Below are 14,894 nucleotides of genomic sequence, written 5' to 3' on the forward strand. Positions count from 1 at the left end.
ATTTTGAAGCAAAATAGTGCATCCATCCATCATAAAAAGTACTCCACATGTCTCCAGGGGGTTAATAAAGGCCTTCTGAAGTGAATCGATGCACTTTTGTAAGAAATATCTGCATTTAAAAGTTTATAAACTCTGATTTCTAGCGTGTGTTCATCAGAGAGTGGCGTTCCAGCAGATGTCGTAAGACGTAGGCAAAACAAAATGCTAGTCGATGTAACAGCGGAGACTGGTTTTCCTTTGCTGTTAACAAAACTTGCTTTTCGCGATACTAGCATATTCTCATCTGAGTTTACGCTAGCCTATGTCCTACACTGAATCGCCACACTCTTGTGAACATGCATACAACAATTAGCAGAAGCTAGAGATTGCGGTTTATAAAGTTTTATATATTTTTCTTACACAAATGCATCGATTAACTTCAGAAGACCTTTTTAACCCCTGGAGTCGTGTGGAGCACTTATTATGATGGATGGACGTACTTTATTGGACTTTAAAATCTCAACACCCATTCACTGCCATTATAAAACTTGAAAGAGCCAGGACATTTTTGAATATAACTCCGATTGTATTCGTCTGAAAGACGAAAGTCATATACACCTAGGATGGCGTGAGGGCGAGTAAATCATGAGGTAATTTTCATTTTTGAGTGAAATATCCCTTTGAATGTAGCCCCAAGGCTTTCACAAAAGTCAGAAAACAACCTTCTCTGTCTTCCAGGTACATCAGCATCCTGGTCGAACTGACTCGTTTGGAGGGCACAAGGCACGGCCACCTAATCGCCTCTCAGATGCTGGACGTTGCCATCCGCGTCAAAGCCATCCGAGGTTTCGCCGTGGCTCAGATGGCCACTCTGCTGGACAACGCACATCTGCTGACCGGCAACACGCAGCGCAATGGGATCTGTGAGGTTCTCTATGCCTCCGCGTGGATCTGCGGAGAATTCTCAGAGTACGTGCCAACGACCTAGAAACGTTTAAGGTTTAACCATATAACATCATGCTAATGGTTAACCCTTCCTCACAGGCATCTAGAAGACCCCATGCAGACTCTGGAGGCCATGCTGAGACCCAAAGTGGCCACCCTGCCTGGTCACATCCAGGCGGTGTATGTACAAAACGCTGCCAAGCTGTTTGCGACCGTACTGCGGAAGCACGAAGGGGACACGGACAGCCAGGCTGCACAGGAGACCAGCCAGCTGCTTATAGACAGACTGCCGCTGTTCGTCCAGAGTGCCAACCTGGAAGTGCAGGAGAGGGTGAGGAGTGTTTTTGGCATCATAGCTACTTTCTTAGCATGAAAGCTATTCCAGAAAGTAGACGATGGTATGAAGTTAAGTGGATAGTTTACCCCAAAAATGAAAATGACCCCATGATTTACTCACCCTCAAGCCTTCCTAGGTGGATATGACTTTCTTTTTTCAAATGTATACAATCGGAGTTATATTAAATAATGTCTGGGCTCCTCCAAGCTTTATAATGGCAGTGAATGGGTGTTGGGATTTTGAAGTCCAATAAAGTACATACATCCATCATAAAAAGTACTCCACATTGTTCTGAGGAGTTAATTAAGGCCTTCTGAAGTGATTCAATGCGTTTGTCTAAGAAAAAATACCATATTTAAAACTTTATTCACTCTAATCTCACGAGAGTGGCATTCCAGTTCTAGATTTTATTGGGGTTCGTAACAGACATACTGCAACGTTAACCATAATGTTCACCCCCCCGCAGGCGTCCTGCATCCTCCAGCTGGTGAAGTACATCCAGAAGCTGCAGCAGAAGAATGTAGAGGTGGCTGAGGAAGTCACGGCTCTCTTCGCCGGAGAGCTCAATCCTGTGGCTCCAAAGGCCCAGAAGAAAGTGCCTATACCAGAAGGGTGAGTACTTTATTGACAGTATCTTAAGGGAATCAATAGAAATAGATGTTTTAGCTATTGTTTTTCCCCTCCAGTCTGGATTTGGACGCCTGGATCAATGAGCCTCCATCAGAGAGCGAGTCTGAAGACGAGAAGCCCAAAGTGGTGTTCGCTAAAGAGGAACCCAAGCATTCCAGATCAAGACACACTGAGGTGGACGAGAAAGAGCTGGCCAGGGTAAGTCGACACTGTTCATCAAACCTACAGAAAATGTACAAATGCATTCATCCTAATACACTTGTCTAATTTTAAACAGAGGAGGGAAGCCAGGAAGCAAGAACAGGCCAACAACCCCTTCTACATCAAGTCCTCGCCATCATCTCAGAAGGTATGCAGTGAAATGATTTCTGTGATCACATAAATCTCAGGCTGAAGCACTGCTTAATGAGGCTTTGAACCAACCATTTAATAATCTTTTGTTTAACCAGTTTTATCAAACTTGCTACATCATCCGATTTCAGCAATTTAGTCTTTGTTGCATCAGACTGTTTCAAGCCTTGGTTTTAAGTAGTTATTTCAGAAATAGGCAGCAATTTGTAGAAATTGATGAACATAAGTCTACATACATGAATATAACTTGTGGTGTACAGCAGGGATCGGTCTTAGGTCCAAAACTATTTATGGGTTAATGACGCAACGCCTAAATTTTCTGTCCGATTGCATTTTTTTTGTTCAAAAATTGGTTTAAATGCATAAAAAAAGATGCTATATATAAAGTACCTCTTCCGTGTATGTACTCACTTTAACTTTTCAAAAAACATTAGTTATTTGTAATTTTTCACATGACACTTTAAATAGATTTTTAATGATATAAGATCTTGGTGTCATTTGGAGCAACCACTCATCAGGTGGTGCCACCAATAATGGCAATAACTGTTAATTTAAAAGCAAAATATCTAACTTCTGTGGTTAAAATATGAATCACTGCTACAGAATGTTTAAAAGGTATTTTTAAGTTTCTTGGTGTGATTTTAGACCACAAAATCTGCTGAAAACCACTAATAAACCATGTCAAAGCAAAACTGACAAAGACCATAGCAATACTGAATAAATCAAGACATGTTTTGGACAATAACTCAATGCATATTTTCTATAATACACTTATATTACCATTATTTTACCTGTTTTCTATTACTTTGGACTTGGTTTTGTTGCGTTTACACCGTTTTTACCAGCGAGTGCCGTCAGTGTTTCTAATGCTTCGAAAAAGTGAATCGTTTTACAAATCTATTGGTTCAGTTGATTCAGAGCAAAACCTAAGTTTCTCCTATAACTTCTTCTCAAAGTTTATTTTAACATGTCTACAATTGCAGGTGTACGACGCTCCAGGTGTAGAACACATTCCGGTGGTCCAGATCGACCTTAGTGTGCCTCTCAAAGTTCCAGGTGAGTAAATCTACAATCTTTTATTTCATCAGACCAAATAAAACCACTATTTAATTTCATTGTCCATTGTTTGGTTCAGGAATGCCCATGTCTGACCAATACGTGAAGTTGGAGGAGGAGCGCAGGCAGAAGGAAAAAGCAGAGAGGAAGAAGAAGGAGAAGAAGAAAAAGCGGGAGAAGAGAGGAAAAGAAAGGAAAGCGGATTCGGGTCCAGAGAGCGAGGAAGACATAACGCCCGCTCAGCAGGTGGACATAGTCACAGAGGAAATGCCAGAGGTGAGCTGTTGTCAAAAATATCTTAATTTGTGTTCTGAAGATGAATAAAGTTCTTACTGTTTTGGGAAAGCATGAGGGTGAGTAATTAATCACATAATTTTACATTTTGGGTGAACTACCTTTTTAAAATGGTTTTCCACAAAACTATATGTAATGACACTGGTGTGTCTCGGTTCCCAGAATGCCTTACCGAGTGATGATGATGATAAGGATCCCAATGACCCTCATAAAGCTCTGGACATCGATCTGGACAAGTATGTACCACATTGTCGCCACCTACCGTTCATACACCCGCTACATGCACTCAGTTTTTAACAAAACTGGAATTTATGTTTCGATCTCTTTTTTCTAATAAAATAAGACAGTTGTAGTAAAGTTCTGCAGCAACAAGCCGCATCTCGATATGTATTTTCAATAAACGAAATAAAAGTTACAGTATTTAAATATTTGGAAATTGAACTCTCTATGCTGATAAATTAAATCGTAAAAAAAGTTTGTTAGCAACATGTTGCCTTGTGATATTTTACCAAAACTGTTTTTGGTAAAATTATTATTTTTTTAATTTTAGTGTGTCACTAGCTGTATGTGTAGTACCCTATTTTTTTCATATAAATTTTTCTGGGTTCATTTTTTCCCGTTTAAATTTTTCCAGGCTCTTTTTTAATTGTTAAATTTAAAAATAATTTAAAAACTGTATGTCTAATTAATTGAAATTATAAAACTTGCACAGTTTAATAGTAGTTTGTTAAAAGTTGAACAAAACTTACATTTTTAAGGCCTATGAAATATGTTTCAGGCTTTTTCCCCTTAAAATCAGTTTCATTTTTTACCAAATTCTGTTTTCCATTATTTTTCTGGATTCAGATTTAAAAATTAAATTTTTAAGGCCTATGAAATACTTTTTAGGCTTTTTTTTTTTCAAATTTATTTTTATTTTTTAATTCTGTGTTTTCCATTTAATTTTCTGCATTCAATTTTAAAAATGTAATTTCTAAGGCCCTATGAAATATGTTTTAGTTGCTGTTGTTTTTTGTTTTTTTTTTTTGTTTTTCTCAAATTCCCAAATTCTGTGTTTTTCAACAATTTTCTGGATTCAGTGTTAAAAATAAATTTTTTTTAAGGCCTATGAAATACATTTTAGGGTTTTTTCCCCTCATATTCAGTTCTATTTTTACAAAATATAAAATTTAATTATCTGGATTCAGATGTTAAAATAAAAATTTTTTGAGGCCCTATAAAATACGTTTTAGGCTTTTCTTCCCTCAGATTTAGTTTTATTTTTACCAAATTCTGTGTTTTCCATTTATTTTTCTGGATTCAGTTTTTAAAAAAAAAAAATTTTTTAAGGCCCTATGAAATACGTTTTATTTATTTATTTTCTTAAGTTTAGTTTTATTTTTACCAAATTCTGTGTTTTCCAACAATTTCCTGGATTCAGTTTTAAAAAAAAATAAATTTTAAGACCCTACAAAATACTTTTTAGGCTTTTTTTCCTCAAATTCAGTTTTATTTTGAGAAAATTCTGTGTTTTCCATTAATTTTCTGCATTCAGTTTTAAAAATTACATTTTAAGGCCCTATGACAGGGTTCCTCAAATCTTACCCTGGAGGTCCAATGCGCTGCAGAGTTTAGCTCCAACCCTGATCAAACTCACCTACCTGTGATTCTCTAATGATCCTGAAGACCTTGATTAGCATTCTCAGGTGTGTTTGATTAGGGTTAGAGCTAAACTCTGCAGCGCATTGGACCTCCAGGGTAAGATTTGAGGATCCCTGCCCTATGAAATACATTTCAGGCTTTTTTCCCCCTTAAATTTAGTTACATTTTTACCAAATTCAGTTTTATTTTAACCAAATTAGGTGTTTTTCATGAATTTTCTGGATTCAGTTTTAAAGGTTTAATTTTTCTGGTAAATATTCCTTTAAAAAAAATGTTTTAAGAATAATTTTATTATTAGAAGTAATACTATCACTCTTAAGTACTATATTTCTGTCACCATTTTTTCAAGTTAAACCAAACTTTTATTTTAATAAGTTGCTATAAAGAAGTTTTTGTTTGTATATGATATGACGATAGTTTTCTTGAAAGAAATGAAGTGACTCTCAGACCAGTTTTAGAGATTGTTTGTATTCATGTACTCTTATATTGAGGCGGCAGAGGCTGAAAACACTGCAAGTGCCACATGCGCTTTAGTATGTGTGTATTTTTGCAGTATAATGTTCACAGAAACTAGTCCATGTCGCATTTTGATTTAAGTGTACTGACTTACTTTTGATTTATTCATCCAAAATTTGGCAAATTCCGTGACATTCTGCATTATACAGTAAATTCCATCTTTATGACTGGATTCCGTGACTACATCCACAAATTCCACATCGGGCAAGTCATAGGGCCCTCTATATGTTAAACTCTCATTTCTTGTTATTCCAATCAGGAAATTATCAACATTCTTGTTGTTTTGCGTCTGACGTTTGGTCTGAGACAGTCTCTGTTAGTCTGAGTACATCAGTTCCCACTTAATTGTCAGTATCACCACTGTTTTCCCTCAGGATATTGTTTTCAATTTCATGCTTCTTGCCGCAGTCATGTGTGAAACCATCTTTACAGATTCAAAACATGCATCTGTTGGGTTTTCTGTTCTGATATCGACAAGCCTTCTCCAGTTCTCCTGAATCTTCTCCAACATCTCACGCACACTGCTTTCTGCTTCTGTCTCTCCATCTCTCTCTCTCTCTCTCTCCCTCATGCACGCACACATCTGCCCTCCTGACAGTCTGCTATCTGGTTCTAGCTCAAGGTAAGTACTTCCTGTGGTCACGCGACTCCGTGGAATCAACTGGCCAGTTACCAACAACCTTTTCTCCTTTTTTTCCCCTGGCAACTGCAGTTATGTCACTGTTGGACCAAATAATATTTGTTGAGAACACATTGTGCATGACTGATCAGCTCACCTGCTAGTTGGGTTTTGGCTGTGGTCATATTGCTATAACTTATTAAACACTTTGGTTATAAAGATTGGGGTTGATAAGACTCAAATTATTATTCACTTTATTTGCCAAGGCTGCATTTATTTGATCAACAATACAGTGTAAACTGTGAAATATGTGACCCTGGACCACAAAACCAGTTTTAAGTAGCACTGGTATACAATACATTGTATGGGTCAAAATTACCGATTATCGAAAAATCATTAGGATATAAAGTAAAGATCATGTTCCATGATGATATTTTGGTAATTTCCTACCATAAATATATCAAAATGTAATTTTTGATTAGTAATATGCATTGCTAAGAACTTCATTTATGCAACTTTAAAGGTGATTTTATCAATATTTAGATTTTTTTTTTTTTTTGCACTCTCAGATTCCAGATTTTCAAATAGTTGTATCTCAGCCAAATATTGTCCTATTCTAACAAACCATACATCAATGGAAAGCTTTTTCAGCTTTGGAAATCTGAGATTTCAATAACACAATTTGACCCTTATGACTGGTTTTGTGGTCCAGGGTCACATATTACAATTCAAAATTTTAATATACATTAAATTTGAAATATATTCATGTGATGCAAAGCTGAATTTTCAGCATCATTACTCTAGTCTTCAGTGTCACATTAATCTTCAGAAATCATTCTAATATGCCGATTTACTGCTCAAGAAACATTTCTGATTATTACCAATGTTGAAAACTGTTTTTATTATTTATTATATATATTAGTTATTTTTGTAGAAATCATATATTGAGTAGTATGTCCAAAAGAGCAGTTTTTTTTTTAGAAATCAAATTATTAAATCTCTTTACTGTCGGTTTTGATCAATTTAATGCATCCTTGCTAAATAAAAGTGTTAATTTCTTTTGCAAAATAAAAATAAAAATCTTACTGATCCCAAACTTTAATGTTAGTGTACAGGGTGGGCCATTAATATGGATACACCTTAATAAAATGGGAATGGTTGGTGATATTAACGTCCTGTTTGTGGCACATTAGTATATGTGAGGGGGTAAACTTTTCAAGATGGGTGGTGACCATGGTGGCCATTTTGAAGTCGGACATCTTGGATCCAACTTTTGTTTTTTCAATAGGAAGAGGGTCATGTGACATCAAACTTATTGGGAATTTCACAAGAAAAACAATGGTGTGTTCATGAGTTATTTACAAGTTTCTGACCACGTGTTCAATGTGCTGCTCATTGTGTTGGATTGTCAATGCAACCCTCTTCTCCCACTCTTCACACACTGATAGCAACACCGCAGGAGAAATGCCAGCACAGGCTTCCAGTACCCGTAGTTTCAGGTGCTGCACATCTCGTATCTTCACAACATAGACAATTGCCTTCAGATGACCCCAAAGATAAAAGTCTAAGGGGGTCAGATCGGGAGACCTTGGGGGCCATTCAGCTGGCCCACGACGACCAATCCACTTTTCAGGAAACTGTTCATCTAGGAATGCTCGGACCTGACACCCATAATGTGGTGGTGCACCATCTTGCTGGAAAAACTCAGGGAACGTGCCAGCTTCAGTGCATAAAGAGGGAAACACATCATCATGTAGCAATTTCAAATATCCAGTGGCCTTGAGGTTTCCATTGATGGAGAATGGCCCCACTATCTTTGTACCCCATATACCACACCATACCATCACTTTTTTTGTTCCAACAGTCTTGGAGGGATCTATCCAATGTTGGTTAGTGTCAGACCAATAGCGGTGGTTTTGTTTGTTAACTTCACCATTCACATAAGTTTGCCTCATCACTGAACAAAATCTTTTGCGTGAACTGAGGGTCCAGTTCCAATTTTTGTTTTGCCCATTCTGCAAATTCTGTGCACCGATCTGGGTCATCCTCGTTGAGATGCTGCAGTAGCTGGAGTTTGTAAGGGTGCCATTTGTGAGTAGCTAATATCCGCCAAAGGGATGTTCGACTGATGCCACTCTCCAGTGACATGCGGCGAGTGCTACGCTGTGGGCTCTTGCTGAATGAAGCTAGGACAGCCACTGATGTTTCTTCATTAGTGACAGTTTTCATGCGTCCACATTTTGGCAAATCCAACACTGAACCAGTTTCACGAAACTTAGCAAGCAGTTTGCTAACTGTAGCATGGGAGATGGGTGGTCTCGTAGGGTGTCTTGCATTGAAATCTGCTGCAATGACCCGGTTACTGCGTTCACCAGATACCAACACAATTTCGATCCGCTCCTCACGTGTTAACCTCTTCGACATGTCAATGGCTGTGAACTAAGAGAAACTTGTAAATAACTCATGAAAGAATAAAGTTACGTTAAAAACAAGCTTGTTTTTCTTGTGAAATTCCCAATAAGTTTGATGTGTCACATAACCCTCTTCCTATTGAAAAAAACAAAAGTTGGATCCAAGATGGCCGACTTCAAAATGGCCACCATGGTCCCCACCCATCTTGAAAAGTTTGCCCCCTCACATATACTAATGTGCCACAAACAGGACGTTAATATCACCAACCATTCCCAATTTATTAAGGTGTATCCATATAAATGGCCCACCCTGTATATACGTCAACATTGACAGCCTTGCCTGGCTTTGACTTTTCCCTTGAAACTCGTGAGCACAGACGTTAGGTCCCTCAGCTGTTTTCCTCTCAGCTTGTTGTTGTACGGGAACATTTTACTGCTTTTAAAGGCCTCTTCACACCAAATCTCAATTTCTGACACAAAAGAACATGACCCCATGATTTACTCACCCTCAATCCATCTTAGGTGTATATGACTTTCTTCTTTCAGACGAATGCAATCAGAGTTATATTAAATGTCCTGGCTCTTCCAAGCTTTATAATGGCAGTTGAGATTTTGAAGTCCAATAAAGTGCATCCATCCATCATAAAAAGTACTCCACATGGCTCCATAGGATCTGAAGTAAATCAATGCATTTGTGTAAGAAAAATATCCATATTTAAAAGTTCCTAAACCATAATCTCAAGCTTCTGCTAACTGTCAAACCTGCGTTCATGAGAGAGTGGCGTTCTGTGTGGTGCTGTCACATCAGACTTGTTGCGAACAGGCCTTTAGACTTTTGACCCGTGTATTGAATAAATGAAGCTGAAGCCTTTCCTGGTGTTCATGTGACTGGTTATCTCTCCCACTCAAAATCTTCTCTTTCTGTCCATCTAATCTGGTTTCTCTTATTCTTTCCAGGCCGCTTGCAGACAGCGAGAAGCTTCCTGTGAGGACCCACCGTCCAGAGGTGCTGAAGAGCCCTGCTGAGGACAGAGACAACGAGAGCATCCCGCAGGAGACCAAGAAGAAGAGCGGTAAGGAGAAGAAGGAGAAGAAGAAAGACAAGGAGAAGGACAGAAAGGTGAGATGTTAGTTTTGCAAATACTGTTGTTTAACATTACTTCATCTTCATTAATATTCATATGGTTTGCAGAGGAGCAAAGAGGACAAGAAGAAAAAGAAGAAACACAAAGACATGGAAGAGGAGCTTCCGGAGTCCCAGCCAGAAGAGGCCGTCCAATCAGAGGAGATCAAAGAGGTTGCGGCCCCACCCACATCCACACCTGCTGAGGTATGATTGGTTGTTGCGCTGATGGTGAAGTATTAGCTTGTCTTATAGCCTCTCCATCACTAACATTTGCTGTTTGCTTCATTTATACTTTGAAATATTCCATTGCTTTGTTGAAATTGCTATAATTTGGGCTGCCACAAATGACAACATTTATATACAAAGCTTCAACAGTTAAACGGAAAAAAAGAGGAAAAGCATGAAAATGTGTCTTTTAATAGCCACTTGACTGCAGTCTATGTTGCTGTTTAAAGGTCTTAATGATTAATTGATTATTATTGTTAATATAATCCAATAATATTACTGTATTTATGAATGCATTTTAGCACAAGGGGATGCAGAAAATGTAGTGATATGTTCTTAGGCACGTTATCATGATAGTAGTCCATAGTTAATTACAAAACATTAATTCATTTTTGTCAAAAAAATTGTTCAGAAAAATAATACTGTGTGTGTGTGTGTATATATATATATATATTCTATTGTAAGTTTTAAACTGTTCAGAAAAAAATATATAATACATAGAAAAAATGTATATATTACAAAAATGTAAAGAAAATATCTTTATTTTTTTGTTGATTTTAGTTTTTTTTTTCTTTTGTTAAGTCTCAAATTGTTCAGAAAAAAAAAATATATAAAATATATTCAACATTTTTTGGTTTTATTTTTAGTAGAAAGTATTTTTCTAACAGATTTATTTGGAAATTTCTCTATATATTTGTATATATTCTATTTTAAGTCTTAAATATAAAAAAAATACAAAACAGAAATACAGAATAATATATATTTATGTATTACATGTAAAGAAAATGTATTTTTATTTTTTGTTTTAATTTTTGTTGTTTTCTTTTTTATTTTAGTAGGAAGTAATTTTCTAACAATTTATTTGGGATTTTCTCTATATGTTTGTGTATATTCTGTTGTAAGTCTTAAATTGTTCATAAAAATACATAGAAAAAATATATTTTTTACATAGTCATTTCAACAATTTATTTGGGATTTTCTCTATATATTTGTGTATATTATATTGTAAGTCTTAAATTGTTCATACAAATACAAATATATATATATTACATAAATGTAAAGAAAATATATTTTTGTTTTTTTGTTTTGTTGATTTTTGTTCTTTCTTTTGGTAGAAAGTAATTTAACAAAATGTATGGGATTTTCTCTGTATTTGTATTTAGAGTTGTTTAGAAAAAAGTAATAATAAATAAAAAATTTATTTATAGCACCTGTTTTGAAAGTAAGCAACAAATATAAAAATTCTAAATATTTCTAAATTTCTAAAATAATAAATTATACATGTTTTGCTTATATTTATTAAATAGAAGCAAAAAATTAATAGATTAAAAATAAGCAAAATTACTAGATATTTATTTATTGCCCGTTTTAAAAAATAAACCAGAAATTATATAATTATTGTTTCAACAACTATGCATTAATAGTAAATAGATTTATAGTAAATAAAACTTAAAATACACCAGAAATACAACAAAACAATTAGGGATGCACCGAATATTCGGCCACCGAAAATTTTCGGCCGAAAATGGCCCAAAAGTGCATTTTCGGTTTTCGGCCGAAAGACTTTTATCACCGAAACAACACGGCCGAAACAGTATGTTGACGCAAACAGAAACCGCAGCCTGCACGTGCTTGTATGAAGCAACGTCTGCGGTGTGGACGTATTTCAGTATATCTGAGAAAGACCCACGGATAGCGATTTGCAAAACATGTAAAGCCGAAATTTCAAGAGGGGGTGTGTCTGCAGTCGTGCGGGCAGCCAGTGATGAGAACAGAGAATGAGACAGATGTAGCTTTCAGTGAGTGAAAAACAATGGCTTTACGTTGGTGTTACTGTACTTCACAATATTTTAAAGACATGTCTTTTCTATATACTGTATTTTATATACTGTATTTTTTATACATATTTATGTTTTAAACCATGGAGGTGAGCCAATGGATATCACAAAAGCAACGTGAAAACTGCGCAAAATGTTAAAGTGAAAGTGAAAACTGACAGTGCTTTCAGCATCTGACCTGCATTCTCTCAGAGACAATGAGAGACGATTATACTTCATATGCTGATATTAATTTAGTCCCCTAATAATTTTCTTGTGCCCCGAACATGGTGGGAAAAAAATAAAAAGAAACGTATTTTGTGTAAGGTTTGTTTTTTGAAAGACTTAAATAAAGCTCTTAATTTTCATTGATGACTGCAGTATTATTAGGGGTTAAGAAAGTCTTGATTATGATTTCAGGTGGTCTTAAATGTGGGGACTGAAACTTCAAAAGACTATCCATTGAATAAATCTGAGCGCTGCACCTTTCAAAGTCATTTGCTGCGCTGCTTTGTGTAATATTATTCTGACAGCGCCTCCTGCTGGAAGAGAAACGCATAGACTTGTAAATGTGAACTGATGGATCCACAAGATAATGTTATAAAAATTTTAACAATTTAAACAAAGGCAGTAAAATATATGTATATGTTATTAAAGTAATATAATACTTGATTGATAATAATTGTTTAAATGAATATAACTGATTTATTCTTTGAAACTTTAATATTAATATTAATGCAATTGCAATGCCTTGATTTTAGTAAGATTAGAACACAGTCATAGCCATAAATGCAATGGTACTAATAATTGCCATAATTCTTTCAGTGTTTCGGTTTTCGGCCTTGGTTTCCTCTTTTTCGGTTTTCGGTTTCGGCCAAGAATTTATTTCGGTGCATCCCTAAAAACAATGATTGAATATATTTATCAACAGGAGCATATCAGCTTGTGCACTTATTTAAATAGTTGTATGAAAAAAAAGTTATTATTAGCTTTCTTCTATGTATCTCTTGCAATATAAATCTTAATGAATAGATTGTTCATTTTAATTATATTCAACTAAGAAAATTCCCGCTTTCTTAAAATCTACACCACCAGGGGGTGCAGCGTTACCCCAAATATTTGCAAAAATTAAAACGTATGTCCACTTTTACATCATATACGTTCATAAACTATTTATTATTATTATTATTATTATATTATATTTATTTAATAATCAAACTTCAATATGTAAATTGAGCATTTGAGCAGACATGGTGATGGAATATGATCTTGTTTTGTCAAGAGCATTAGTTTGGGGTTCTGTTGGAGTCAAACAGAACTAGACTCATTTTCCCCACCCTGCCTTTTCTCTTCTAGGCCTCCGATCTGGATTTCTGGCTCTCTAGCGCTCCTGTTCCCCCCGCCGTCCAGGTCCGGTCCCTCGCGCTCTCTCCCTCTCCTCCCCCTCCTGTCATACTGCTGTCGGTCTGTCTGTTGTTAATGAGCGTCTGTTTTGTGTTTTCCCTCCTCCGGGCTCTAGTCACTCTTGACTCTGGTTCACCCGTCTTATTTCCCGCTGTTTTTCACAGGTCTGGCACGTTTGTGTGTGTGTTAGCATTTGCTCGTGTTAGTTCAGGATGCATGTGTGCACGTGCAGAGGCGTAAATGTGTCTTAATCGCTGATGTGGGAAGCTCCTCCTGTGTGATCACGACTTTATTATGATAAACAGCCAGGATTTTGACAGATCTTGCGGTTTCAGTCAAACAGCTCAAACAGTATTTGCCTCATGAGTCGAATGTAGGTCACCTGTGACAGAACGGACTTGATCTATCTGCCCAAACTTCATAGTTCAGTTCCTTTTAATGTGAACACACGACTCCAAAAGCCAAAACAAATCACTTTCTCACTGCAGGTTCACCACTTTTTCTCGAATCCGCTTTCCTTCTTCCTAATCATGATATTGTTTGCATGCTTCATAGTGTAGCTGATCCTTCTTCGGTCTCTGTGGAGGGTTTTGAAAGCAGGAAGTGTGTTTTAATGTGTGTTTGTTTGCAGGACGTGACGGTGACCTCGTCTGCTGCCGCTGTGGACACGAGCTCTGCGGCCGCCCCAGAATCTGAGCCTGATGAGCCTAAAGATGCAGAGCCAGAGGACACGGTGAGACACAACTGCTTGGTTTTGTTTTAAAAAGTAGTTTTCTGTTTGTTCCACTGTCAATGCTGTTTTCAACTTTAGCTACATCTTCTTTAATCTGGATACATTTGAAAACAGCATTTTTGTTAACACACTAGCATTTTCCATAGTTTCTCATTCACACTGAAAGTCGAAAAACGCAAAGGCGTAAAGCCTCAATAAAGGTCACTTAAGTGATACAACGGAATCGTAAAACGCAACTGCCCTTATGTTTTGCCGCAGGATAGCAAATGCAAGTAAATTTTCTGTCGTCTTTGTAAGATTGTTTTGAAGAGTGTACAGAGTCACATATCTGTAGCAACAGCATGAATAGCACATAACAGGCACAATATTGGTATAAATATAGATGTGTATTGGCGCAGTATGCGTCACATGACTAAACGTGTTTTCACAGTCCACACTACAGTGCGAAAACAGCTTTTGCAAATTTATCCATTATTTATCTTTTGTCAAAAAAGCTCAGTTTTCCTCGACAAAAACGCTGTCTCAGTGTGGACAGAATGCCACTAATTTTTGCATTTAACCAAATATTTTATATTAAACATTATTCCCCGGTTTCACAGACAAGGCTTAAGCCTAGTCCTAGACTAAAATCTAAGTCTGAGCTGTTTCAACTGAAAGAAACTTGCACTGATTCATCTTAAAAGATATCAGTGCTTTTGCTTTGTCTCAAGATGCACGCCAGTAATGTTTTTTTCTAAGGCACATTTATAAAAATTACTTAAATGTCCTAATTGAACTATGGTCTAATCCTGGCTTAGTCCAAGCCCTGTC

At 36.5% G+C, this 14,894-nt stretch overlaps 1 protein-coding gene across 1 annotated transcript in view; it reads left to right on the forward strand.

Moving 5' to 3' along the window:
* The window catches only part of LOC141333483 (AP-3 complex subunit delta-1-like), a 41,027-nt gene that overhangs the window by 25,274 nt on the left and 859 nt on the right, over nt 1-14,894 (forward strand). Inside the window, exons 14-26 of the mRNA XM_073838498.1 lie at nt 718-948; nt 1,024-1,255; nt 1,728-1,873; nt 1,948-2,089; nt 2,169-2,240; nt 3,226-3,298; nt 3,378-3,574; nt 3,755-3,828; nt 6,348-6,371; nt 9,737-9,899; nt 9,972-10,109; nt 13,304-13,357; nt 13,983-14,084. Of these exons, the coding sequence (XP_073694599.1) occupies nt 718-948; nt 1,024-1,255; nt 1,728-1,873; nt 1,948-2,089; nt 2,169-2,240; nt 3,226-3,298; nt 3,378-3,574; nt 3,755-3,828; nt 6,348-6,371; nt 9,737-9,899; nt 9,972-10,109; nt 13,304-13,357; nt 13,983-14,084 (1,648 nt within the window). The remainder of the gene's footprint in view (nt 1-717; nt 949-1,023; nt 1,256-1,727; nt 1,874-1,947; nt 2,090-2,168; nt 2,241-3,225; nt 3,299-3,377; nt 3,575-3,754; nt 3,829-6,347; nt 6,372-9,736; nt 9,900-9,971; nt 10,110-13,303; nt 13,358-13,982; nt 14,085-14,894) is intronic.

The sequence above is a fragment of the Garra rufa genome, chromosome 4 (assembly GCF_049309525.1).
Source record: "Garra rufa chromosome 4, GarRuf1.0, whole genome shotgun sequence".
Lineage (NCBI taxonomy): Eukaryota > Metazoa > Chordata > Actinopteri > Cypriniformes > Cyprinidae > Garra > Garra rufa.